General features: G+C 41.0%; 1 protein-coding gene across 4 annotated transcripts in view; it reads left to right on the forward strand.

Annotated features, from left to right (window-relative positions):
• The window catches only part of WBP1L (WW domain binding protein 1 like), a 58,609-nt gene that overhangs the window by 6,058 nt on the left and 25,188 nt on the right, over window positions 1-27,363 (forward strand). The window contains exon 1 of one of the 4 annotated variants that reach the window (XM_083866603.1): window positions 546-995. The exons of 2 other annotated variants lie outside the window; for them this stretch is intronic. In XM_083866603.1, coding sequence (XP_083722729.1) covers window positions 969-995 — 27 coding nt within the window. In that variant the 5' untranslated portion in view covers window positions 546-968. Of the gene's footprint in view, window positions 1-545; window positions 996-12,874; window positions 12,974-27,363 lie in introns of those variants that run through there. One more of the 4 variants, XM_083866606.1, reaches the window with a different exon arrangement.

The raw sequence follows: 27,363 nt of genomic DNA on the forward strand, positions 1-27,363 counted from the left end.
ACCAATGCTCCTTGGCATGCTGTGCCCTGAACAACACCTGCAAATAGAAGGGAGAGACTCTATTTTCTGTGGAGGCAGCTTGTGATGTTGCTTGTTTACAGCCTTCTCTGCAAAGCCAGTATCCATCCACTTGGCATTGCCTGAGGTTGGTCCAAACTGGCCAGAGAAAAAAAGGATGTGAGAACTGTGTTGTGTAGGAGATTCAGATGCAGTTTTCTTACAGTTCCTTCTTCCCAAGCTCTTTAATACTGGCATATTGTAAACCAAATCCAAACATTGACAGTGCACAGGAAGCTTATGAGGAAATGACTGAGAGCCCCAGTGCAGATCCTGAGGGGACAGAGCTTTGGCCAGCAGCATTTTAAATGGCATCTTGCTGACAATGGGCTGCAGAGGTGTAGGTGGGTATGGCAAGCAGCTACCAGGACTGACAAGTTGCAGGTTGCTAGGGTTAGGGAATAAGAGGCAAAAGGGACCTTTCCTTTCCTCATAGAGGATCAAGACCTTGTGTTCCTGACTGCAGTCTTTAGGACTAGCAGAGGAAAGAGTGAACAAGATCTGCTAGCAATAAAGAAGAGGATTCTGCCTTCTTTCCTCTTTAATCTACTCCATTACTATGAGGTGGAAGTTTGTTACTTCTAGTGGTGATGTGTTTTTATTTCATCTCTAGTTTTGGTGTGTACAAGGCAGTAACAAAAATTTCAGAGGCAACTCGAGCAGAGGTCCATGGGGTTTGTTTTTTTTGTGTTTTGGTTTGGGTTTTTTGTGTTTTGGTTTGGGGGGGGGTTTGTTTGTTTTGTTGCTTGTGGGGATTTATTTTTGAGATCTGGGAGGGAACATGGGAAAAGCAGAAACTAACCCTCTCTTGGCTCTACTTCAGGCTGAGGGAGCTTGTCAAGATATTGACATTTGCTAAATGTCCTGGAGAGGGAGAGAGAGTGACTTGAGCAGGAAACTGGATTTTGTTAATGAAAGAAGATAGTTCACAGGAAAAGGTGAGCTTTATGCAGTTATCAGTGTCCATCTCCCCATCCATTTTGAAGCTGCTGACCAACTTGAATGAAATTTAATAGAAAGATACCTTAAAGATGCATAGAATTTCAATAAAATTCCTAAAAACAGATAGGCATGAGACACCCTAAAAAACAAAACAAAAAGGGAATCACTGAGTGGGAAGCTACACTAGTCAGCTTATTAGCACCGGGAAATTTGTGAGTTGGGTTGACTGACTTGATACATGCCCTGCCTCTTACCAGAGCCTCTGTTGGAGCTCACAGTTTGTGAGCCTGCAAAGTCAGTCAGCCTTGTGGAAAACACTTATGGGAGGGTCAGCTCCAGTGGTTACAGAGCTACTTTTATTTTTCATTTTGTCTCCCACTGGCTGAAGAGCAAATTGAAGGTGAAAAGGATGATAAGCTGTAGAAACAGCTATGAGGAGTGTGTTTTGCCAGGAATTTCACCAGCCATCCTGAGCTTTCCCTGTGTAAAAGGTGTCAAGTGTTGTTTTGGAAGCAGGGAAGACACTTGACCATTAATGACTCGCCTGCAGACAGTGCAAAGACTTTTTAGTGAGCAGAGCTGATTCACTCTTTTCTCTCGTGTCCAGCACACAGATATGACCAGCAGGTCAAGTACTGTTGTCAACAAGAGACCTTTTTTTTTAACTTATTGTGGAATCAGAGCTCATAATCAAGACAGTCTCAGATAATGCTTCCAGTCAAACAATGGAGTAATTGTGGCAGCCTCACCAGAGGCCTGATACAGAAAGAGTGCAAAATATATAGAAGTCCTCTCTTTTGTTAAGTTCTGTATTCCTCACTCTTTGTAATAAGCTTTTTTGTTTGTTTGTTTACACTGTATCAGGAGTTGCTTGTTTTTTTAAAAAACTCTTTCTTTGTTTGGGATCCTCTTTAAATCCCAGGTGGTGGATGACTGCCAACAGGAACCCATGGGAACTGCATGTCTTCTGTCTCCAGCAGAAGATCAGGCCATCCTGTTGCATAAATTATCCCCTGTGACAGTCATCCCACTGGTGGTGGGCAGAAAATCTGTCCCACACAGCTAGCAGTGGGTAAAAGCCCCTTTATAAGCTGAGCTAAACAAGAATTGGGAGTGACTTGTGGAATAAAAGGGTTAAATGGGGGCTGAGATCAGAATGAGCCAGGAGGTAAGGGAAGGGCTGGAGGAGGTGGGAGACATAGTACAGGAGTGTTGTAAACACTGACCAAAACCTTTGAAGAATGCAGACTTCAAGGCCATGACACTGGGCTGACTTCATCACATTCTGTGTATCAATTGTAACTGTAAAATTACCAAACTTGTGTCTCTTCTTGGGGGAAGGAAAGAATTTTCTTCAGATGTGATCTGAAAGACCTTTACTGTGCTTGGAATGCATGTAACTACCTGAATGCATGTAAAAGTCATGACTCAATGTCTGTGTGTCCTGTGTGATGAATTCCTCCTTTTCTTAGTGGTTGCCTCATTTGTTGTTTGCAGAATGCTTTTCAGACAGTGAATGCCAAAGAGGAGGAGGAGGGTTATGCCTTCCTTGTGTTGTCTTCAAATTACCTTGTCATTTTGACTTCTGTCTTTTTAGAAGATGCAAACTTCACAAAAGGCTTGCATTTGACTCTCCAACCTCCTGTGATCTGCAGCTTAGATGAAACAGGCTTGCAGACATCTGTCATTGCTGATGTCTCCATTTACTGACATTTAGCACTTGGACTCCAACAGAGCCTATCTTCCAGCGCTGTGTCAAAAATAAGAGCTCTTATTTTCCTCTACTTTTTTCCTAGCTGTATTGTTTTCTTTTTGTCTCATTGTTTTGCTCCTTTTTCCTACTCATCTCACCAGGAATTTTTGCATCTCACATACTTGGTTATTAATATTGGTTATTAATATCACTCTCATGTTTGTGGCTCATTGTTTTTACTGAGTTTCTTGCTTTTCTGCTCTTTCTATCTCTACTTTCCAGATCTGTGATCATACTAAACCAGTGGTTAGGCTGTTAAAACAAGATTTGGGAGATTTTTCTCCTCAGACCTATTTTGTGCTCTTAGGCCCATCATTGGACTGCAAAGTCCAAAGATCATCCTGCCAGAGATGAATTCAGGAGGTCTGGAGCAATTGTTTTCTGTTCTAAAACCTGCAGTCTGCTTTTTCTAGATAGACTAGCTGAAGAAGCAGTCCTCCTTTATTTTCAGCATGATATATATATATATATATATATATATATATATATTTATATAGATATATTTTGAGAAGCATTGTGCCAGGAAAACTTCAGTTTAAGGGCCAGACAAATCTGTTGTTGCCTTGTTTCACCTTTGCTGGCATGTAACTTCAGGCTGGTATGAAATGTAAGGGTGTATTCCTGGTGTGGATGAGGCTCAGACTAATCTTTTTTCACAGCCTTTAACAGAGCAGATAAACTTTGGGGAACACAAAGAGTGACAATGATGGTTTCTTGTCTGTGTTATGTTATCTAATAGTATATAACCAAAACTAATCCTACTCTAAAAGATTTTAGATGTGCAACCAAAGGATTAAATGCATTTAGTGTGTCCGAATAAAACAGGACTAAATCTGCATACACAAGCCAGTGAACTGTTTTTGGCTGGAAAATGTAGAGGTCTTCAGGGGAGGAAAGCAGCACTACACAAGATGTTTACAATGAACTGGCTGGGTAATGTTGGGCCCCTTGCATCTTGATCTTTTGGAACCAAACAAATGGAGGGTGTATTTGTGTCTGCAAAACTGTGTACCTTGCATGAGTGTAATCTGTAGGCTGGCTGAGTGCTGCTGCTGATGTAGCCTTTATCATTACACAGAAAAAGTTAATTTTACAATTCTGGAAACCTTAAGTACTAGTGGCGCTTTACAAGACTCTGAGATGAATGATCTCGGATTTTGTTTATTTGTATTCTTATGCTGAGAGCTCTTATTATCAGTGGTTCTTCTCTGGCACAGGCACTGCCTGCCAACAGTCCTTCTGAAGGCACTTTCCTTCAGGACAGGGTTCAAGGTAAAATTTGTTTATGATTTTAACTAGTGTCTCTAATTAAAGAAACGGTTTTATACTTCTTTTATCTGGTTCAGCCTAATGACATGCTCATTTACAAGTATTGCACTGCTTCTGTGTTGGTCAGCTTTTTCCCTATCCTGGCAGCAGGCATCTTGCATGTGCTTCAGTCATGAGTGCTCTCAAGGGTGAAGTGTCTTGCTAGTTTACTTAACCCAAAAGATTAGTGCAAAGGTAAACAACGGGGAAAAGTATAAAATATTTTGGGTTTAGCTGTTGTTGTTTATTTTTGGGTTTTTTAATAAATATTAATAAAAATATTTTTTAAAAACCCCAATGTACTCCCTTTGATGCACAAGTAGTCTTGCAAGAACTCTTTGGTTGTGATCCTGGCTTACCATATGATATTAAGAAAGTAATTTCACATTTCTCATCTATAATGGGGACATTAAAATGGCAAATGTACTATGAGCTGTATTTTTTGTATCAGAATACCAACTGTGTGGTACTGGCTGTATAAATACTGTGTAATTTTCCTCTTCAGCTGGATGTCTGGATGAAAGTCTTCAGGTCTAAATTATTAATTGTTAACTAAGAAACACTTGCTTTTCTTCTGCAAGGTTTTGGTCCAAAGGTTTTTAATGCCCTCAAGTAATATGGTCAAACTTTACCTAATTGTCAAGATACAGTTTTATTGTTCTTGGCTTCTTCTGTACTTGAGTGGAGACTGTTCTTCTATTTATCTGGAAAGCATTACTGTAAATAATCAACATGTGAAGACACATGAGGATTGAGCTTTAGTGGCTCTCATGAATTGCATGTGCTCTGTTTACTGCATGGAAAACAGTTAGTTCAAGTGAAAGCTTTTCCTTCTTTGCAGCTGAGTTAATTGGTTCTGTAGCGAAGTCAAAACATGGAATTTCTTGTATCTTATTTCCCCTTGGAGACAGCAGCACATGGAGATTTGGAACCACAGCAGCAGGTTCAGCAAGCAGAGCAGTAGGAGAAGTTTGAGCTGGCTGAAATGGAAATGCAGATTCTGAAAAGGGAGTGCAGAACCCAAACTGGCAGCACAAACTGTTTTTACAGCTGCGTTTTGGCTTCTGGATGCTTAGTACAGGATAGTATTTTTTCTAGGCTTTTGAACTGGATACCAAAATCTTCAGATGGCCACCAACTATGAGAGCCTGCCATACATACCTTGAGAGTGAAAGGGAGAGGGAGCCTGGAGCAGGTTGTCAGCAGATCCTGATCACTGCAGGATGCTCTTAGGCTGGACAGGCAGAGGAATGACTTCAGTTGCCCATGAGATGTCCTGGACGTCATCACGAAAGCTTGCCTTGCTTTTTTTGGCACCAGGAATTTGACTGGCACCAGGAAATTTCCCAGCTGCTGGGAAGGCTCAAGCATCTGTGTTAAGTTCTTTACAGGATGAGATACCCAACCTTTCTGCAAAGAGTAAGATCATCTGATGTGTTTAAGGAGGGCATTTTATATGCGCATACTGAAATGATATCTTTAATTTCCAAACAAGTGTGTGTCTTGCACTCTTGCTATTTTACATTTCACCTTTCATTTGGTGATGAAATGAGGATTCTAGTTAAACTTGCTAGTTCTTAAGTGCTAACCTGTCTTCTCCCCAAGTGTGTGGGCTTTTCATGGAGCAGAAGTCTTTCAGATAATCCTTGTCCTTCCAGAAAGACGGAGCAGGCTGTTTCTGAGTGGGTGGTGGGTGTTCGTTCTTGCATTTGTTGCTCTCATTAAAGTGAGAGCTTGTTCAGTTTGTGTCAATAACACCTTTGATCCTCTTATGTAAAAGGAACACTGGATGTCCTGGAGAAAAAATCTCTTTAAAGTGTCTTGCAGTGTTATGCTTCTACATGATGGTAATAAAGGTTCATAAATCCATACTGGACTGGAGACCAAGTACAGTTCTCTATATTGTATTCTGCAGCACACACAATTTATTATCAGCTGATTGACCTCATGTGGACTTGTGCCTGTGTAAGTAGCAGCTAAAATCAGTGGTCTGAGCACTAATCTGCAAGTTGTGGACAGTAGGTTATTTAGTGAGAATGCTCCACAAGTCTCTTGCTGCAGCATTTTCATTCAAAAAGGTCACTTCCATGAGTTCGTGCACAGCTGAATTTAATGTTCTTTCTCAGCAAGGCAGGCCACATTGGAGAGTGCATAATTATAATAAATACAACTTTGTTCTCAGCTGAAAAATTCATCTGAAATAAATTTTTCCAGCCCTTCCAAGAAATGCTTTTAGTAAGATAAATAAAAGCGATTTTTGCCGATTGCACATTCATTCAGCAGGAATGTTGGTGGGTGTAGGGTGCCTCCACTTAAGTCACTCATCACAGTGCCTTCTGGGTTCAGTCATATTCAATAGCTGGCTAAGGATAGCACTTGCAAATTGGGTTTCTTGCAAACCAATTAAACCCAAGTTCATTATTTCTTACTTGGTTTGAATCCTGGTTATTATTTAGAGTAAAATTGTTCCTAGCAACAAGTACAGAGAGTTCAGTTACGCTCTCAACTCTGACAAACTTTAAACAATGCTTTGATAGGTGCATCTGGTTTTTGGGATATGCATGTATTTATACAAGCTTTTGTGGCTTATTTTCTGGTTGGCACTTCTGTGTAGTCAGAGAAGATTTGTTTTCTTCTGTGTTGTTTCGCAACAGTGGAAATACTGAAAAAGTCTCAGCCTAAATATGGAAGGAAAACTAGGAGTTGTTCTTTTCCTTCAAAACTTCTAATCAAGTAGTTTAAAAAATCCCCTCTTTGCTTTCATCTTTCAAGAGACTGAGCAGAGTATGAACTGTCCTATCTTCTCTTTCTTTTATTTTTTGTCTAGGTATAGCAAAGAAGCTCTGCTAGTTGACTGGGGTAGTGCTACTGGTGGAAGCTGAATTTTTGCATAGTTCTCCTGGGTTCATGTGCAGGTCTGGTTACCCAGGTTTCAGAGAGGCTCTGCAGGGTGGTCCTTAAATGTTGTTTTGCTTTCCTTGCAGAGACTCTAGATAAGCAGTTTCCAAACTCCTCCACTCAAAGCTACCACAACTTTTGGTTTAGAAACTACCTCGTTCCCAGTTGTTCCTACCGTTGTACAGTTGGTTGTTGCTGCAAAGTCACTCTTCTGCAGGACTCTGCTGGGATCTATGAGACTGTAAGGGAGAAAAGACTTAGTGGCAGTGTCAGTTGTGAGTGAAAGTTAACACAGTCATTTTGCTCTTGCCCTGAATTTGGGCAGCCCTGTGCTGTACTGCTTGGCATGAAGAAAATATGCATGTAAGCTCTGGTATATGGTACGTGGTATCTGTCTTGTCCTGTTTTCTTTTCACATTGGAGAGAGGAAGCATGGAGGCCTTTCTAAAGGAAAGAAGAGCTTGATATCTAGGAAAGAAGAGACTGTTGACTGAGAAGGGAGAAACCAGAGGGATGTGACTGAAATCTGAGGACTCTGACTTCATTAAATGCAAGTGATAGTCTTGGACCAGAGGATGTGGAGTGGAAACTCGAATTTACTTTAATTCACCTTCTATGTGCTAAATTAGATAGTCATCTCTCAATGACTTGGTATCTCTTCAAGCCCCAGTGGGTTTCCATTGATACCAGAGAATGATCAAAGGGGAAATATGCTCTCTCTTGCTAGACTGGACTTGTGCCTTATGGTCACATTCATTTAATATCGATTGGGAACAGATTTAATCAGCACTTAGATCGTGATGGTCTGCCTTTTTTTCTCAAGGTATTATTTTCTCTCCTTACTTGTCTACTTTATTCCACTGCCTTCCTTTTCTTGATGCAAGTCTTTGGGTTCTCTGTTTTATCTATTGAAACCATCAGGACTTGAATACTTGGTACTTGCTAATGAAGCTTGCTTGGCAGTGAGAACCTATGGGAAGCTCACTTAAGCTAATTGTTGTTTTAGGATCTCTCCAGGCACCCTGACCCTTTGAGCAGACATGGTTTATTTTAGAAAGATTGTCTTAAGTTAGAAAATCATGTCTTGTTCAAAAATGAAAACACACATTGATCAAAACCTGAATTTCATGTGGGTTGTATAAACATGTAATTTGGATTAGATCCGGGCATTGGAAAATATGCAACACTGTTGTCCAGGAAGTTCCTGTGCAAGAAACGTGGGGAACTTCAGAAAGTCACATTAACTGTCTCCTTGGGGAAGTGCCTCAGAAATCCTGACCTTTGCATTTCTGCCATGTGTGTGACGCTAGTAGAGATGATCACTTGAGCAGTTGCAACATTCTTGTATATATAAGTTTGAATGACATTATGAACTGTGGAAAGAATAGTGCTGTGCTTCCCAAATTGCCCCCCAGAGACTCTTCCTCTGCCCCTGCACATGAGCAATTATTGTCAAAGCACTCTCTGCTTCCATTAATGCCATGTTTCCTATGGTCAAATCACAGAAACCTTTTTCTAGAGGTCCATACACTTGAATTTCTAGGTGTGATGGCTGTGGTGCTCTCTGACACCTCTGCTCTTTGCCAAGCCACCATCCAGTGTGTAAGGTTTTGGACTGACACAGATATCCTGTTCTATCCCCATCCACTAAAGGTTTCCTGTGCAAGATGTTAGTTTTACAGCTTAGCAGCCCTGACACAAGTTGTTATTTAAATGTTGCTCAATATTTTCAACATGATTTTGGGATGACTGCTAATTCCTTCAATGCCTTGTTTTGTTTTAGAATCTCTAATCTCATTTTCTATGACTAAGTTCAGTTACATGGTTTCCCCAGCAAGGATTAGGGTTTACTGCTATGGGTATATCATCCTGCTTTGAAGCTGCTTGCTCATGCTTTCCTTGGCAAGCTCTGGCAGATGTGCTTGCGAACAACAGCGATGGTATCTTTTTGAAGCTGTAAAAGGGTTAATGGGAAGCATGTTTATGAAATCAGGTTGCTCACCCTTGCAAGCTTTTACTGTGATCTTTTTGAATCCTTTTGGAAGATTTATCACCTGCCTTTGTAATTTGTATTAGAGTTTTCTTTCCTTTTTTGCAGCTATTTTAATGCTATGTGTGATACTGTAAAAACTACCTATGATAAATACCTTTTCTTGGCAAGTTCTTAATTGCATATCTCTTGGATGCCAACTGTAGAAACTGTGACTGTCTTCATGTGGATGGCCTAACAGTTTTGGCTGGTATTTTTGGGATGGCTGAAGGAGGGTAGAGCAGCTGAAGTACATCTGTGGTTCCAAACCAAACCCAGGCAAAGGACTTTCATCTCCTGGCAAGCAGATCGCTGTTTGTACAGATGCTTCTTCTCAAGAGCCTTTTTGTAGGATTGGTCACACTTGTGGCTGAGTTTGCATATGTGATGGGGAGAAGGGCTGATGGCTCTTCACGGGTGTGTTATTTTTCATCAGGGAGATTAAACATATTGCTATTGATTAGGAGATGGCTTTGGAGATTCTCCAGTGAAACGGAGCACCTGCACATATGCAGTGTTTTTGAAAAATGTTAAACAACATCTACCTTCTGCTGGGAATTGCTGATTGTGCTTTTGACTCTATCTCACTTGTTGGCACATGTACCATTGTGAAATTTTTACAACCAAATAAAATATGAGAGAATGGTTCTCTTCAAGAGGAAGCTGATAGCTGCCTTCAGCCTCTTTGAAACCAGATGAGAAGCATGTGCTTGCCTCATTGGGACCTGCACTTACCTGCACTGCCATAGCAGATATTGATGCAAGGCTCCTGGATTGCAGAGGATCTGGACAGTTCTGATAGGGTAGATGTTATGATGCCAGGCTCTGCAGATGTACATGATGCAATTGAACAGAATGTGAAAACCTTAGTTCCTAACAAGTCGTCTCAAAGTGGATCTATTTGTGCATTTTCATAGAAAATGTGTCTTCATTTTTAGTAAATTTCTAAAGCCATGACAGAGACTATTAGGACTTGCTGTATTTACCTTTGTCTGGTAGTGAATGCTGAGCTTTTCAAGTGCTGGCTTTTGGTACAAATTAATGTGTTGTGTACTTGTAATACCAGGATCTTCTAGAAACCCATAGGAATCAAGTGACTGTTATTTGTATTTTCTTCCTTGTTAAAATTCCACAAATGTAGACTCTTACTTCTGAAGATTTAATTTCTTCCCAAGGAAGTATCATCTCCTGGGATTTAAGTATTTGCTGATGCAAATCTCTGTGATCAGAGTTAAAGAACTACTGAGTGTCACATCATTAGGTCACCAGTTCAAATCTAGTCCAAAGAGGTAATGGGCATTTTTGTACCCCTAATGCCTTTCATCAGGATTTATATTTACTTGCTTAAACTAAAAATGGAGCATCTGCTATTCAAAATTATGACTGAAGTGGAAAATAAACACTAGAAACAGTTCTTTCTGTAGCAAAAAAATCCTGTTTGACTTGTGTATCTGTATACTCTTGTCAGCACACATGGAACTTTAGAAGGAATAAAGATTGCAGAGAAATGGATGCATTTAGTTAAGGCTGGTATTTTTGGTATGCTTTTCTATGACTTTTAAATTGCAAGAGCTTTTGAATAAAATATAGGAGGATACAGACTTTGAAGGCAAAGAGATAAAGAGATTCTGAAATTCAAAATGCAATGGGAGAGTATTTTGAATGGCAACTGGAACACTTTTGGACAAAGTATTTCTGAAATTCTTCCAGGCAGCTGCTCTTCTAAAGAGTGATGGTTGGCTTTTTTTTTTTTTTTTTTTTTTTTTTTTTTTTTTTTTTTTTTTCTTTCTTTCTTTCTTTCTTGTTTGTTGCTTCTAGCACTTCTGTCAGAATCCTTGTACAAAGCTGCACTGCTAAATCTGACCTCTAAATTCAGGTTTCTTGTCAAGAAGTGTGGACTTCAGTGTAGAGAGACATCTGGTTCTTGTGATAACACATTGGACTTTACCTTGCCCAGGCTGCAGAGAGCTTCAAGGGTTCAGTTCAGCCACACAGACCTATGCAGCTTCACAGTTCCTCTTTGTTGAGTTGTTATTCTGAAGTTGGGAAATCCTTGCAGTCTCTTTGAGATATGCTGGGATATGGAAAGCCTTACTAATCTCTTCAGTCAGGGGTTGACCTCTTGCGTGCTGGGATCTGCCTGCAACCACCTCTTTCTTCCACCCTTTTCCTGAATGTTTCCTGAGCGCTCTCTGGCTTGTTTCAGGGACCAGCTTGGCAACATTATCAGGAATCAATAGCTGGAGTCCTGCAGGAAAGAAGTTGAAGACGCTGCAGTATGAATTCTGGTGTCCTGGTTGTTAGAATCTGTTAGCAGAGACGTCAAGATGTGAAGAAGAGAGATGTGAAAGCCGGTACAAGTGTTCTTTTCTTTGTGCTCCTGAGTTGAGAAATTAGGATTTAAGCTGGCTTCCCCATCCCAAAGGCTTTTGCATAGCTTCCCATGCATCTCATGCCATGGGAGATCACTGGTAACTTTTGTCAGTATTTTGAGGTACAAAAAGTGGGTTGTTAGGTGTGGAGACAGAAAAATTAGATATTCAATGACACGGGAAAAAAATTGCCCATAGAACCTGAGTCATCACTGGCACTTTGTTATGAGGGTTCCAGTCTGGAAGATAATGTTTTCATGTGTGGTTGCTCTGTAAAGAGTCTTCAGTCATGTGAAGGTCTGAGTTCTTGGCACTTTGGGAGAAATTATGGCATCATCCATTTTCAATCCTGATGCCACTTACTGCTGCCATATTGCTGGTTATCTCAGAGGCTCTTGGCAATGTATTTATGGCTTCCTACTTAGAATATTCAGTTACAGTCAAGTATGTCAGAAACATTGAGTACATATTTCTGTGTCTCTTTTGATGCTGACTTTATAAAGGCAGTATTGAAGTTATGTGTTAGCAAGAAATACCAACCACTAAACTATTTCTGCCAGTACTTTAAATCTCTGATTACTTTTTGGCTTGTAACTGGTATCAGCCAGAAATGATGCATGGCTAGGAATCTTTCTAAATTATCATCCATCTTTTTGCTGGACACCAAAAGAGGAAAGTTATTGAAGTGGAAAGAAAACTTTTTTTTTTTTTTTTTTTTTTTTAAGCTGAGTCATGAGAAGACTGGCAAGTTGCAAGGGAAAATTTAAATCTGGTGTTTGCTTACTATAGTTTACAATTAAATCCTCCTTTACAGCAAATTACTAGAGTGAATTATGCTTTCAGTCTCCTTGATATGGCGGAAGAATAAAAGAAAATAGAGTTGTCTTGTTCTTTAATTTTTTTTTTTTTTTTGATATAGATATTTGGTATAGGACAAAAAGGTAAAGGGGTAAATAAAATGAAGATGCTTCTTTTTACTGACAATTTTCCAGAGATTGACCTTAAAAATATGGTCATCATCAACAATTACTAGTTCCATAAACAACATGATTTTGTTTTTGTTTTCCCTTATTACATGCAAATAACTAAATCAAACAATGTCCTCTTCTGAAACCTGTGAGCCTTCAAGAGTTCTAGTTGTTTTCAGTACATAGACAAATATTAATAGACTGAACTAGTATGAAAAATAGCGAATGAAAAAGTCAAGTCTTTTATGTAATGTAAAGTAATAGGTGTTCTCTATAAACATTAATGACTTACTCTGTTTCTGATATAGTAAATTCTGTTCTTATGCTGCTAGTAGAAAAGGAAAGAATAGAAAACAGTGGCTTTGCCAGACATGAAGCCAAATACAGTTTGAGAATGGATGATTAGTTATTTGGAATCCCAGTTATGTTTTGTATAGAGGCCATAATTTGTCTTGCGCAAGAAACCTGGCTAATACTAAAAGAAAAAGTGTAGTCTGTCTTTTTGAAAATAGATGAAATAGATTGCAGAAGAACATATTTGTCAACAGGAAGTAACCATGAACTCAGGAGGAGTACAGCATTGAGTACAGCTGAGCAAGACTGCAGAGAATAAAGACAGAACCTCTTTCCCCTCACTTTTCAGACTGTAAGTAGAACCAGAGAACACCTTTCATGAGCGTAGAGCAGGCTTTTCTGTGCCCTTTTTGTGTGCAGTTTCTTCATGTAAGTCTTGGTGCCAGGCTTTCATGACACAGACTGGGGGCCACATGGAGTGAAGCTGCAGGTTGTTACCAGCCCACAGCCACAGCTCTTCTCTTGCACTCCTGGTGACAGAATGTTTAGATAATAGTGGGATTTGATGTAGGTCAAATCGAACATGAGAATTTCAAGGTGCCTCTGTGCAGATTTTTGTCATGCTGCCAGATGTGCTTTACTGAACTAATGCATGTAATGAACAACTTTTGTGATTGCATTGATCAAGATTGTACCTTGGGTGTGTTCCTCATCCAAGGGGAGAAGTGAGGTCAGTGAGAATGAATGTTGTGCTGCAGCTTAGACTAGGTAAGAGATACTTTGGTATCCTGGGAAGAATAAGTCTTGGAGTTCTGCTGTAGGGCATTCTGTCTAACAGGGCATCTTAATGTTCTGTGGCAGGTGACTTTCCTGCATTCCTTGTTGGGCTGCCCTACTTGTTCAAGTGTGATGACCAGCTGCTCTGTACTTCATCCTCTGCTTTTTCCTCTGGCAAGCAGTCTTTTCTGTTGTCCTGGTATATGTGCTCCAGCTTTGCCTGCCATCTCCTTTTGGATCAGAATAAGCCTTTGTGTTGTTCCTTGTAGATGTGGTCATGGATCGCGCCCTTCAGAAAACTGGGAGCCTGGTTTTAAGTCACCTCCACAAGCTTTTTGGATGTGGTGCATAACATGGAGAGCCACTTGGATGTTGGTCTTTCAGATATTTGGATATTGTGGTGGGCATGAAGAAAACCAGAAAAGCAACAGGCAGGAGACTTCTGTCAGCTACATCTGCCTGTAGCCCTAGAGAAATAAAACTGAGATGTTCTCTTAACTCCTCCACCTTTCAAGTTTGATGTGCTTGTTTGTTCAATGAATGAAGAGTATTATGTCTCAGAACATGTGCAGAAGTGGGATGGCTACATGTAGGGCTCTCAAAAACTCAGAGAAGCTGGTGTTGGCATGCTTATATTCTCTACTGCCACAGTGACATCTCTGGTAAATTGATGGCAAAACATAAGATCTTTTATTCTCTTGCTCTTCTCCACAGTTTAACTCTCCTTATGAAGTTTATCTCTGATCAAAGGATATTAACAGCATTTTTATCTCCTTAGTTTTACAAATTTGGCTTAAGAACTCTCTACTTCAAACTTGGCAAACATTGCCTTAGTATTCAAACAGTGGGGATGGGATAGGGGAAATCACTTGGCTGTTGAAAAGCTACATATGAAGGTTTCAGTGTTTTACTCACAATTTTGCCAAGGCCTCTTCTCATTTGAAAAATAGTAGAGACCAAATAGTGGCTTCTGGAAAGCAAACAGCTAGATTCTTCGATGAGTATTTTTAACACAAATATTAACTTCAAAGATTGTGACACTCTTTTCCTTAAATACTTGTTTTTAGCCTTCAAGATATGACCGGTAAAGCAACATTGTGAAGAAAACTGTAACTCCTGAAGCATCTGTTTTTTGAAATTCTAATTGTGAAACCATAAGAGATGCTTTGTTTTCATTTAGCAAATACATACTGAGTTTCCAGGAAGGTAACTTGATTTGCAATAAGCATATGCAGTGAGAACCATATGTTTTTCATGCTCATCTTTTGTTGAAGGATGAGCGTGTTTATTTCAAAATCTCTTTTTCAGAAGAACACTAGTTTTAACATTACGATTAAGTAATATTTAAGTAAGAATCTTTTCTGTTTTCAGATGTGACTGTATATGTGAACAGACATTTCCAAACACAAGTCCTTGGAAGGATTTTACCAGTTAATAATGCAATCATGAGTTTTATGTCAGCTTGATTCTGAGCAATGTTTTGCTGATACCAGTGTAAGATAACTGTACTATGTAAAACCGCTTGAACAGAGCTGAAGGAGTAATAAAAGTGATCTGCCCAAGAGACTTCAGCATTCTCCCTCTGCTCACATTGCTGAACATGACTAAGTCTTTGCAGAATGACATCTAAGGTTACACTTGGAGTCATTAGGTTATAAACAGTCCATAAAATGTTTTGAATACTTCATGTTAATATTCCTCTGAAGACCAAGATTCCCTGGGGAGAAATGAGAATATACACCAAAAACATTCTCAGTCTTGAGGTTTATCCACAGCTTCCTAGATCACTAAAGATCAACTGTGTCATGGAGACATTATTGCAGAACAAATTTTGATGCTGCTCTGAGTGTTTATATGTGGGGGGAATCTACTGGGTAGCGCCCTTTCATGTTTTTGCTGACTGGCTGAGTTGTAAATTACATTTGAAAATCTTTCTGGCTCTAATTTGGTAGATGTGTATGAATCTTCATGTTCAAGAATGTTTTTGAGCCCCCGGCTGTGTTGGGAAAACAACATGGTAAGTGTTCAGATCTTGACAGAATGTCTGAATTTGTGTTATTGAATAGATGGAGGGTTTCTTTAATTTCTCTTAATTCTTAGTAAGGCTTGGAGGCATAGGGGGTGAGTTCTTGACCTTTCTTAAAGACGCCAGAGTATCTCTGAGAGATCTGACCCACCACTTTTTTTTTTTTTTTTGCCAAGAATAAATCTGTTTCTACTGTGAAAAAATGGGTTGTTCCTAGATACAATCCAAGTAAAGCTGGGTCTGTGGGGGGACTGTTGAACTTGGGAAAATGGTGTTCCCTTTTGCTCTGACATTAGCGTTGACTGCCGACACTGAATGCTTGGCATCTGCAGTGGGACAGCAGCAGCCTGTGCTCCTTGCCTGTGTGGTCAGCTGACCTAGGGCAACGCTCTGAAATGAAACAAAAACTCCAAACCACCAACTTGTCCTTCAGAAACTAATCTTATTCCAGATTCCACTGTTTGTGAAATACTGGGATTTATAGACCTGGCAGGATGGCTCTGGCAGAGCTATCACATTACAGCAAGATCTGGGCTCTCAGTCAAACCCCTGACTTAAGTGGCATTTCTCATACCTAAAGACACAACTCACAAGGGATGTCCTTGGCATCTGCATGCATTGAAATTTCTTCCAGGTCATCTAAGTGAGAGCAAAGAGTGGAGGACTTGAATAAGAATCTGGTGAGAACTGCTGTAAGTGGCAGACACTCCCAAGACAGCTGCTGTTCATGGACTGTAGGAGCCACTGGGACATCTTCCTCCTTTTGGGAACTTTAGGAAGAAGTATTTTCCGTGTGTGTGTTGAGTTTTTGGAGGCCTGGCTGTTCCTTGGGGTTGTTCAAAAACTCTGCAGACAATTTGACAGCATCGCTTCACGCTAATGAGGAAGCAGCAGGGTTGTGTTTCCTCCAGCCTGCCTTGAAAAGGGAAGTAGAGAGGCTCAGCTGTGCAGAAACAGCTCAGAGACTTTTCTCTAACAGAACAACTCAAGAATACACTAGTTGCATGTATGAGAATTAACCCTTGTCCAGTGTGCTTTGTCTGACAGCAAAGTTGCTTGATTTGTCTCTGTTATGGATCTGGTTTCCAACCTGAATCCTTCAAGCATCTCTGAAGGTCTCTCTTGGTGCATGGTGGATGTGCTGAATGCCACTGGTTCGGCTTGGCTTGCTTTGGAAGATAAAAATTCCTTTTCACTAATAGGTTTTACATTTATAAAAGCTGGGTTTAGCTTTTTTGATTTGGCTTTGCATTGAATCTGGGACACTTTTGATGGTCACTTATTTTTTCCTCATGGTGTTTTCAAGTCAGTGTGAACTCAGACTGCAATAGGTAGTATGTTGACACTTTTAAAACATAAAGCCATGCTGTCAATTTATGCTGAATTCTTTCCACAAATGGGGTTTATGTGGTAGAAGTTCTTAATGTTTTTCTTTCTCATGCTAGACCTGCATTGGAAAAGGATTCTGAAATTTATTCTCATCTTAAAAGAGCTGATGTTAAAACCATCTACTAAATTCAGCCATCTAAAACTGAAGGAACAGTAAAGATTTTACTGATTGTGTAATTTACTTTTTGTGTAAAAATTATATTACAGCTAGTAAGGAACACACAAAGGCTTAGGAAAAGGTTCTGCAAAACAGTGTTAGATATAAAAAAAGAAAAAGATATTGATCTAAAATTTAATGAGTGAAGTAAGTGTACAATAACTCAGTAACTGATACAGACTGAAAGGGTTTGCAGCTCTTATGGTTCTTGAGGGGAAAAAAGCCCCAAACAGGAAGTACACAAACTCCTGCTGAAAATCTACACATATTAAAAGAAGTACTAAATGTATGTGGGATCAGATTAAAGGAAAAGAATAAGAAAAAGTTAGAAAATTAAGTGCTTCAGTATCTATTGAAGTACTAGAATAAATCCCTGAAGGTTTTATAAGCATCTCTAAGGCAACAGGAAATGAGCAGTGTGGATTTAGCAGGAACAACCTCATGGAAGGGGGCTGATGAATTTAATTTGTTTAATTCATTGGATGTTTTACAGCCCAGCCTGAGTGAGGCAGCACACTGGTTACAGGATACTGAGTGAGGATCTGTGTTCAGGAGGGTCCATTAAGTGATGAATATATGCTAAGGAGTGTCTGTGGTGGAGACTGGGATGCTGGAGGGATTTGTTCTGCCTCCGTGCCAACAGTTTGGGAGACAAAGAGAAAACACTGGAGATGCAGATGGAAGGTTGTGTGTGTTTTTTAAAACGGAGAACAACTTGAAGAAATAGCCTGAAGCCTATTTCACTTTTCCTCAAGTAAAAATTCAGAGTACTTAGCAATGAAAAAAGTGATATAGTCTGGGATTTTGGACCAGAAATTGAATGCAGTTCTTTCAGTAAAAAACTCACCAAATCTTTAACAGTGTAGAACTGTCCTTTACAGGTATTTTGTAATACTCCACACTAGTAAGTGATATCCACCATTTTGGATCCTGCATTTTAAGATGGGCTTAAGTTTCAGACTGAGAAAACCAGTAAAATCATGATTTAATCCTTGTAGTCTAGGAAATAAAGACTTCTTTTGTCTTCTGGAAGCAGCTTATAGAGGAATGGAACAATTTTCCAGGTGAGCTAAGTTAAGAAGATCACTATTATCAGTCGTCTTGTTTTTAGTGGAGTAGGAAAAAATACTACCATATCTTGCACTAAGGCCTGAGTTAATGTTAATGGGAAACAACATCCTTACATTTAAAGGGCATCAAGCACAGGAGTACGTCCCCTGTTGAGGCAGTGGCTACACTAGTGATTGCAGTTGCCTTAAGAATAGGTTAGAGGATTGTTGATGCTTTGGGTGCAGAGAATCATTCCCAGAGCAGTTTGATAGCCTGGTGCCTCTGAGTTTCCCTCTTTGGTTTTCAAACAGCCCTGACTTTTGAAGCCTCTGTGGTAAGGAATAAGTGCTGAAAGGAGGACAGGTCTGATGGTCAGTCTGTAATTAAATCTGTAACTAAACCCCGCTCACAAATGTCGCTGTCTGTCCCCAAGTTCTTTATGTATTTTTACCTGGAAGGTGTCTTTTCAATGGTCTAATGACTTTACAAGGTGCAGGCTGGGTCTTTGAAATTAAATTGGTGGTTAGTTTTCTCATTTGTTTCCAGGAAATGAGGGTTGGTGTCTTAGTGTTCCAAAGGAGATGTTCAGAATTTCTACTCTCCAAACTACCCCCTTCAGGGGAAAAATACTACTGCAGGAGCCTGTGATGTGTCAGAAGTGAATATTTTAAAAATTGAAAAAAAATTCCTTGTCTTAGAGTTTCTTCATTCAACAGTCACCCCCAGGGCTGTGAGCTTTCTGACTGCTGAGGGTGATGTATATTGTTCACCTTTTGAAGAAGAAAAAGTTTTGCTACTTTGGGGTTTTGGGGTTTGTTTTGATGTTTTTCTGGATTTTTTTTAAATTTACCATTTTACTGTAGTCACTCTAATTAGCACCAGCTATTTTCTGGTAAAGAGGTAGGATGTCAATCAGGTTTTGATCTGTTTTGATTTTTTTATTCTGATGCATACAGACTATTTGGTTTATGCTATGGGAGAATTCCAAAAGAAGCAGGAGTAAAAAAAGGTGACTGGTTTTGTGATATAGAGCACATGCATGTCTGGGAGCCAGGCCTGAGCAAGGAGAAAGCAAGTGCTTGGTCTTCTCTCTTTTCCTGCAGCCCCCAGCCTTGCTGCAGAGAAGTGCATGAAAGAGGTAAAACCGTGTGGGTCATCTGGTCCTCCTCCTGCTCTGCACAGCCAAGGGAGCGTTCACTTGATCTGCCAGTGGAATAACAAGCATTAATGGAAAAGATAGCAGTTTGGATAAGATAATGCCCCTAAAGGCAGGCTGTAGTTATCAACGTTTCTTCCCAAAATAAAACTGAATTAAGTTTTTAATTACTGAACTCTCTGAAATCAGCTTATGCACACGTTTTGCATACACTTAAGGGGAAAATACTACAGATACCAGGAAGGAAGGGGAGTGAGACCACAGGGTGTTGGAGGTATCTGCCCTTGAAAGGGCAAAGCCGCCTGGCCAGCAGGTTTGTCACTGAAATTTAGAAACTGGCCGTGACTCCAGGTGCCACCAGTGCCTTTAATGCTTAAGCAAAGTGCAAACTGCGTAATGCCAGGGCCGGTGCTGAAACACGACACCGGGACATCGCTTCCTCCCAGCCGCCTGTTCCTTACATAACCTCGGGCTTCCCCGGGCGGCCTCTGGATGAGCTGAGCCCGGCAGGAAATACTCGGGTAGCCGGTGGCAGTTCTGCTGGGCATAGAATGAATAGCAATTAATTGTATTCTGAGTCCAATGTTGTAGTACCTCAGGCGCTATCCCCATTCTGTGCTTATGGAAAATAGCCCCAGAGACGGAAAATGAAGCAGAATGGTAAAGCTGGTGATGGGAGGCACTGAATTTTTGCTCTGTATGCTTGGTTTGAACCAGCTTCATCTGCACCTCGAACTGTCAGATCTGGTTCATGGACCCATCGTGTTTTCTGAGGGCCCCCTTAAAACATCTGCTCTCTCAGATGCTGCACAGCCCATTGGGTTGAGAGACTTTTAATTTTGGGAATACCATATTGTGATACACATATATTTTCTAAGAGGAAAAAGATTCAGTTAAACCAATTGTTTGTAGTTTGAATACTGCAAACCCAGCCTCCTGCAAACCTGAATGTGTTTATCAGTGGAGATGTAGATAGCACGGCAGAGCTTGGACTGAAAAGTCCAGGGACAATAGTTCTTGAGGGTGTGCATATGTAGAGGGCAATTTGAGGACATTTGCCTCAACCTATGCGATATTGCTCTGCAGTGTAACATTACCAAACCATAATATCTAGCAGTATGCTCAGAAAGAAGCAGCTGCTGGTGTATTTTTTTTTTCTGAAGGATTTCCCAGAAAATCTGTTCCTCCAAAGAAGTGTTCAAGCCATGTAGAAGTGATGTTCTGCTGGAGAAATGTAATTCTCAGAACTTAATGAAATAACCTCTTTCTTGTAAAACAAGCTGCAGAAAACAAGACTGCTGGGAATTGAGCGGAACTTTTCTAAACTTCTTCAAGATGTAAACTTATGCTCAGGAAAGGCCAAAAAACATAAGAGAGATCTGACCAGACTATATGCATGACAGATCCTCCCAGCAAAATTTTACTTGATGACTAGGCCTTTTTAACCAAATGTTTACCTCTTGTCAGGTTAACCAAAGAACTGTTCCTGAAACAGGAGCTGAGCATCTTTGGGCAATCAGGTGCCCATTTGACACCACTGTTTCTGAACAAGGTGTGGCTTTTTGATTGATAAGAAAAGCATGAGAGGTTAACATCAAATTACTTTGTAATTTGCAGGGATAGCATCACTTCAAATCACAGGCATCGGCAAGTGTGATTGCCTATCACATCTGCTATCTGTTCATATCTCTGTGGGTGTTTCCCATAACTAGTATGCCTGTGCATCATGTGTGAGACTGGATTTTATCTGAATATTGGCTTTTCACACAGTGGCACTTTGTGAGAGTGCAAAAGGGGCAAAGGGCAATTAACTTCCTCAGATTTTGTGTTCTTGCTTATGTAATGTAATGCAATTTAGCTGATCCCTGACCTTCTTGTGCACTCCAGACATCTGTCATAGGTATATCTTGGTAATAAAATATCATGTAGCCACCCTTATCTTCAACAGATTGTCTATTTTTGTGGTAGGTTCTTTATAAACGCATTTACAGGCTCTGAGAGTTCATTCCCTCCCTTATCTGCAGCAGGCCTTGGCCTGTGTAGTTGGGCCCAGCAGCAGCAGTGCTGCATCCCAGATAATTGCTTCATGTATAAAAGTATCCTTCTCTTGGAGATTCTCTAAGTTAAGACTGTCTGCTGTATGATTGCCTGTTGACTTAGCCTATTATGAAAAAATCCATCTTCTAGGACCCCAGAAGGTATTTAGAGCAGCATTATCCCATGGGATCTAGAGGCAAGAGGAGAGTAAGGAAGATGAAAACCTTAAAGTCAATCTGAGTCACCCCAGCACTAGTGTTGTTAGTTTTGGCAAATCCTGTCTCAACAGTAAAGCCAGCTGCCATTTTGGCACCAACACAGACAGACTTGGCATGATCTCCTCTGGCATAAAAAAATGCTTCGTGGGAGCTGGCACCAAAGCTGTGAAACAAGGGTAAGTAAGGCCCAAGGGAAACGCCAAGTAGGCATGAGATGAGCACTAAAAATAGTGAGTTGCTGTCATTTGTAGAGAAATCAAATAGCATTTGTAAGAGTGGAGCGTCCAAGATCTCCATCAAGGTTGTGCTGGTAAGCATCTTTGGGACAATGCATGTCTGTGATGATGTGACCAAAAGGCACACACAGGCTGTATTTTTGGTACCCACATGGTGCAAGACTCTAAAACTAGAACAGACGCTTACCGTCTTGATTGTGTGCTTAAGGGATCCTGTTACTGTCTGCAGACTCTGCCTTCTTCCCTGTCTGGGGCAGATCATCTCCTCCTGAGCCATTACCAAAGTCCTATTTGCATACATGGGCATCAGGAAGACAAGAGCTATAGTGCCAAAAAGCAAGGAGCCAAGCTGGTGTCCCTATACCACCCCAGATACACTTGCCCTCCTGAGACAGTCTTGTCAAATATTTAACAGCTGAACTCCCCACTCCCTCCTCCTTCTCCCCCTCCCAGCAGGCTTGGAGAAAGCTGAGTAGGCTTTACGTGACTTCATTACCCACTCCAGACTAAAAGTGAAGCCTGACATCTTCATTTGAGCATCTCACGTGCCCAAAAACCTGGGAATGCGAAAGAGGCAGAATCAACCCTGTCTCTTTTGAAGCACTTGGCATCACTTCTCCATAGGGCACTTTCAAACCTGTAGTCCCCCTGTGCCTATGTGCTTTTTAACACCTCTGGGCTTGGATGTCAGATGTGGGTGTTGAAGGAGTGGCCATACAAAAGTGGATGATTCACATAGACTTGGGCATTACAGTTGCATTGGTTTGTCCACAACTGTGTTGCTGTCAAGAAAAGAACAATGGGCCTGTGGCTATCATTTGCTGCTCCATGGGGAAACAGCAGTGGGAACAATGTCACTGGGGCTGGAAACCTCAAGCTACACTTAGAAAAAACTATTTTGGTCTCAGAGAAGAGCCTGGACTTTTCATTGCCACCACTCTCCCATCAGCTGAACAGCAGAGTGGGTAGGAGTGTCTGAACAGCCTGGATGTGGTTGCTTTTATCTCTTCTGTCAGATGGGTGTTGGAGAGGACTCCTCTTGGCTGTGTCCTCCACAACCACCCCTTGTCTGCTCCCTGCCCTTTCCTTGAGTGCCCTTAGGATAATTTAATACAGAAGGCAGCTTCAGAGGAGGGGATTGCTTGCTGTATCAAAGTGCAAAGGGAAGTGCTTTACTGTTGGCATTTCTTCACCCGCAAAGGAGCAGTGAAGAGGAGGACAGGCTCTCACTGAAAGAGCAGATGATGGAGTGGGTAGTGGCTTCCTCTGTGGTGCACACTACTTGAGTTCAGGGCTTACACATGGCTTTTGGGTGGAGATGTGGCACCTATTTGTACTTGTCTGCTTGGCTGACAGTTCTGTTTGGGATTCAGTTGGAACTGAGAGTCAACTGGAATCAAGCATGAGCTGTTGCTGTTGGGGCTCTCAGCAACACTGAGAATATTTTGAAGTGCACAGTCTCATCCTCCCTGGTTAACCAGTTACTCAGAGAGAAAGACAGGTAACAGCAGTGAGATTGAAATGCACTGTCTCTATTTGCTTAACTTACTAAGCTGCAAAAGTTTTCTGCACTTCTGAATCACTGAGCTGACAGAAGTGATGGCCTGTGTGGAAGAGGTACAGCTTCTCACTACTGCAAGCCTTTGTGCTTTGTTGCACATTAAAATTTATTGATCCATCAGTCTGGTTGCAGTACTAGCTCAGTTGCCAGTTTCAACATATATAGTGTCTTTTCCTGAAATTATTCTTTGCTTTCTACAACAAAGATTAAGACAGTTTGGCCTGAAAAATAGTAAATACAATGACTCTAGTTCGTGTTTTGTAGTTGAAGTGCGTGTGGATTGGGGGACCCACTTTACCCCACTCCTAAATAATAACAGTAATACTAAACAGAGTGAAAGGTTTGTTTTGGGCCACTTTTCCCCTGAGCAAAAGTGTAGATGTTCTAGTCCTGCAGGTCCTGGGAAGTTACCAGACTGACCTCTTCTTCTTGGTCTTCTGGAATTTGTTGATGGCATTCTTGGTAGGCAGTGCCAATGCTGTATGTTACATGAACCCAGGACACCTGGTCCTCACACTGGAAAGTCATCATGTTCTTGTAATGGTATCATTAGGGTGGGGAAGGTGCCCTTCACTCTTCAGGGATCTACAAGTGCACAGGTGGGCAGACAGAAATGGTTTGTAGGCAGATTTAGCATTGCATTGCTCTTCCAGCATTGGTGATTTCCCAGTGTCTCATGCTAGTTTTGTTAGCAAACAAGTCTCTTTAAAATATTTGCTGTCAAGGTAGAGGGAGCTTGTTGTTTCTGGATATTGTCTTATTCTAGAGAAACAGAGATCTGCTTTTATACCTTTCTGTATGGTTCTTTCCTTTTTCTTTTCTTTACTCCCCAAACCATCTCCAAGATGGGGAAAGATGAAGTCACCGTCGTTGAGGTTGCTTCTTTCACACTGTTTTGAGTGCGTGCCAGATGTGTGAAGTCTCAGTCCCAGCATTTAGAGCTGCAGGTTGACTAGCAAAAATGGATAGCTGATGCTCCAGAAACACTCCTTTTATCAACATGAAAATAACAGAGTGAACTGGGGCAATTAGATCAAATTGTTCCAACTTTATGGTCAACCTGTGTATGTAACTGCTGAAGTATGGTATTAAAGTTTAATTGAGAGGATATTACACATCATCTGTATTTACTGTTCAAAACCTCTCCCTGCCTTGGACTGTAATAGTGGAGCAACTGAGAGCAGCCTCATGCTTCAAGTCTGACAGATTTTACGTGCACAAAATCAATTTTTGTTGCAATTGTGTTATCATAACTGGATCTCCTCAAGGTGTATCAAAATGAGTACTATACCTTGGTTACCAGACCTGCTTGCAAGCATCTCCCATCAAACATGGAAAGCAACTCTAAAATGGCCCAAACAACTTCCATCATGTGCTTCACTTGCATGTTATATCTGAGGTCATGAGGCACAGTGTGTTTGACTGTGAAGGTACTGAGCAGCAATCCTTTGCTTGACATCGTGTTTGGGGCAGATGGCATGTTCTGGAGCAGTATTAGAGACTGGTAATGCCTGGAGGTCTCTACTCCCTCTTTTCCAGCAAAAACTTGTTCACCATTATTCTGTGGTGGGATCCATGCTGACATGGAACGGTGGACGGTTGGTGGCTGCCTAAACAAACACATTTTGAAAGTAATGTAGATCCTGTAATCTGTCCTGACATTAGTACTGGTTTTTCAGAGCCCTCAAGAGAGTCATCTGTTGAGGAACTGTGTGAACAAAGGCACAAAACTTGTGTTTGTTTTGTTCATTTTATCTTGGATAGACACACTCTTGTGTAGCCTTTGCAGATCTTAAATTCCAGGTGTGTATAAAGGAAATGAACCCATGCTGAGCCTGCCTTAGAGCTGCTCTTGCTTTCATTAAAATAATTATTATTTCAGCTCTGGTTTCCCTCAAGCAGAGAGCAGTAGAAAATTAGAAGGGTTTTGGAAATGGACAATGAGCAGCTGAAGGCTTTGGGAAAAGATTTTACATTAAGAGGATAGGGAAGATTGATATCTTTTATAAGATAGCTAGCAGGTACAGAGTAATGAATGGGTGAGAAGATGGATGAGGACTTCTGTTCCCACCTGCTAATAATATGAAAGTCAAATTAGAAGGTGGTGAATTCATTCCTCATGAAAGAAACTATTTGTTCACGACCACTGTCTTTGAAACTTACTGCCACCAGGCAGAGCTTTGGGGCAAGAACTTACGAACTTAAAAAAAGAGGAGGGGGTAAAAGGACACCTGTTGGTATAGACAAAGCAATTGCAACGATTAGGACAACCAAGGTGTTTTGCAAAGGTTCTAAGGGAGTTGATCAGGGTTTTATAAGAGTATGAGCTATCTTGTCCAGCTCTTTTTTTTTTTTTTTTTTTTTTTTTTTTTTTTTTTTTTTTTTCTTTTTCTTTTTTTTTTTTTTTTCTTTCTGTCCCTTTACAGGGTTTTTTTTCCATAGTCACCTATAGCAGAGTTGTGGAGCCTGTTACTGGCCTCTGTCACTCAGGGACTGCAAGAGAGAGGGTGGCTGCTCCTGCTGCAGTCGAATGTGGTAATGCCTGCTTGCAAACCACCTTTTTTGTGTCAGTCTTTCCAGGATTGCTTAATTCACACATAAATTAGGATGCTTTTGCTTTTCCGCCAAGCTACTGCTTTTGATAGTCCTTCACAACTTGTCTTAGATCTAGAATGATGCTTTGCCTTTTGAGTGTGTGTGCTGGGGGAGAGGCGGGTGGTTAAAGTTAGATTCCTTCTGACAGCAGGGATTTAGAAACTGCTGCATTGGCTCAGCCCTGGGATCTGCCTAGTCCAGAGCTCTGGATAGCAACAGCCAAAATCGGATGTTTCAAAGGCCAGTGCAAGGCCACAGAACAGATTACTAAAACAGAAAGCTGCCCTTTTATATCACTGGTGTTTGTCCATAGAATTGGAAAAGCAAAGGTTGAGAGTTTGATCCAAGAGCACAAAAGCTGGAAAATCCCATTGCCTGGCTGATGCCAGTTAATTCTGATGTTTTGTATCCTCCAGGAAATTGCTTCCTTGCTTGTTTTCTCTTAGGGAAATCAGGGATGTGCTTACCCTTAAACAGCAGTTTTAGATGATGCCTTTAAGTTGGTGTAAAAATAAGTAGTGCTTGTGTGTAGTCTCACAGCCCAGTTGTGGAGGGGACACACGGAGTGGGGCTCTCATTTGGGAAACCACTCTGGGCTGGACTGACAGAAGGCAGCAGTGGTGGTCACTGAGTGGTTCTGGCATGTTCATTTATTCCCTTCCTCTTTCAAATTAGCATTTGCAAGAATTTTATATGATTTCTCTCTCTCTTCTGAAGTACTGAAATTACTATTAAAACTGCTACTAAAAAAGGCATTCAGTGAACTCACTATGGAAAAAAGTATATTCCTTTCCTTGTCATATATTTTAATGTGTTGGGCTCCAAAGCCAGAGGCCAAAAGCCAGAGGAGTTTGTCCTCTGCCAAATATCCACAGAGCTGCTGCTGGGGCAATGGGAGTGGCAATGGTGTCCCAGTCCGTGTCCCCCCTCCCCCGGACAGACGAGGACAGCTGCTGATTAAAGAGAAGCACAAAAAAAAAGAGGTTGCTGAACTTTCAAAGTGGAGGTAGAAAAGGGAGTTAAATTTAGATTACCTTCTGCAGTGTCATCTTCTGCACCACTGTGGAACTTGCTGTACTCCTTGCTTGGGGGAGGACAAACAAGACATACCATCCTGGGCACCAGATGATAAATTTGTTTATATGGCTTAATTGTCCCTTGGCATGAAAATGCGAAATGAGCTCAAGTAGAATGAGAAACCTTTTGACAGGTCTAGTCAGATTTTTCCTTGGGGATAGGTGGATTTGAAACTCTTTCCATCACCTGTCTGACGCTGGAGGGGTCCAATCCTGATCCTTCTGAAATCAGGGAAGTTGTTGTCGTTTCTTTAGAGGGACAGCTGTTATCTGGAGGGGCTGAGAGTTGAACAGTGCTGTGAGTCAGAAAAAGTGGAACTGTGGTGGCAGGCAGAAGGTGGCATGGAAGTGCTTTGGATCTGTGAAGGCTACCCAGATCCCCAGGGTCTGGAGGTACTCGAGAAACCATGGTGGTGGCTTCTAGGACTCCAGTGCTGTCTAGCAGGCAGCATCAAATTTAGCTT

This window comes from Zosterops lateralis (genome assembly GCF_965231275.1).
Source record: "Zosterops lateralis genome assembly, chromosome: 8".
NCBI lineage: Eukaryota > Metazoa > Chordata > Aves > Passeriformes > Zosteropidae > Zosterops > Zosterops lateralis.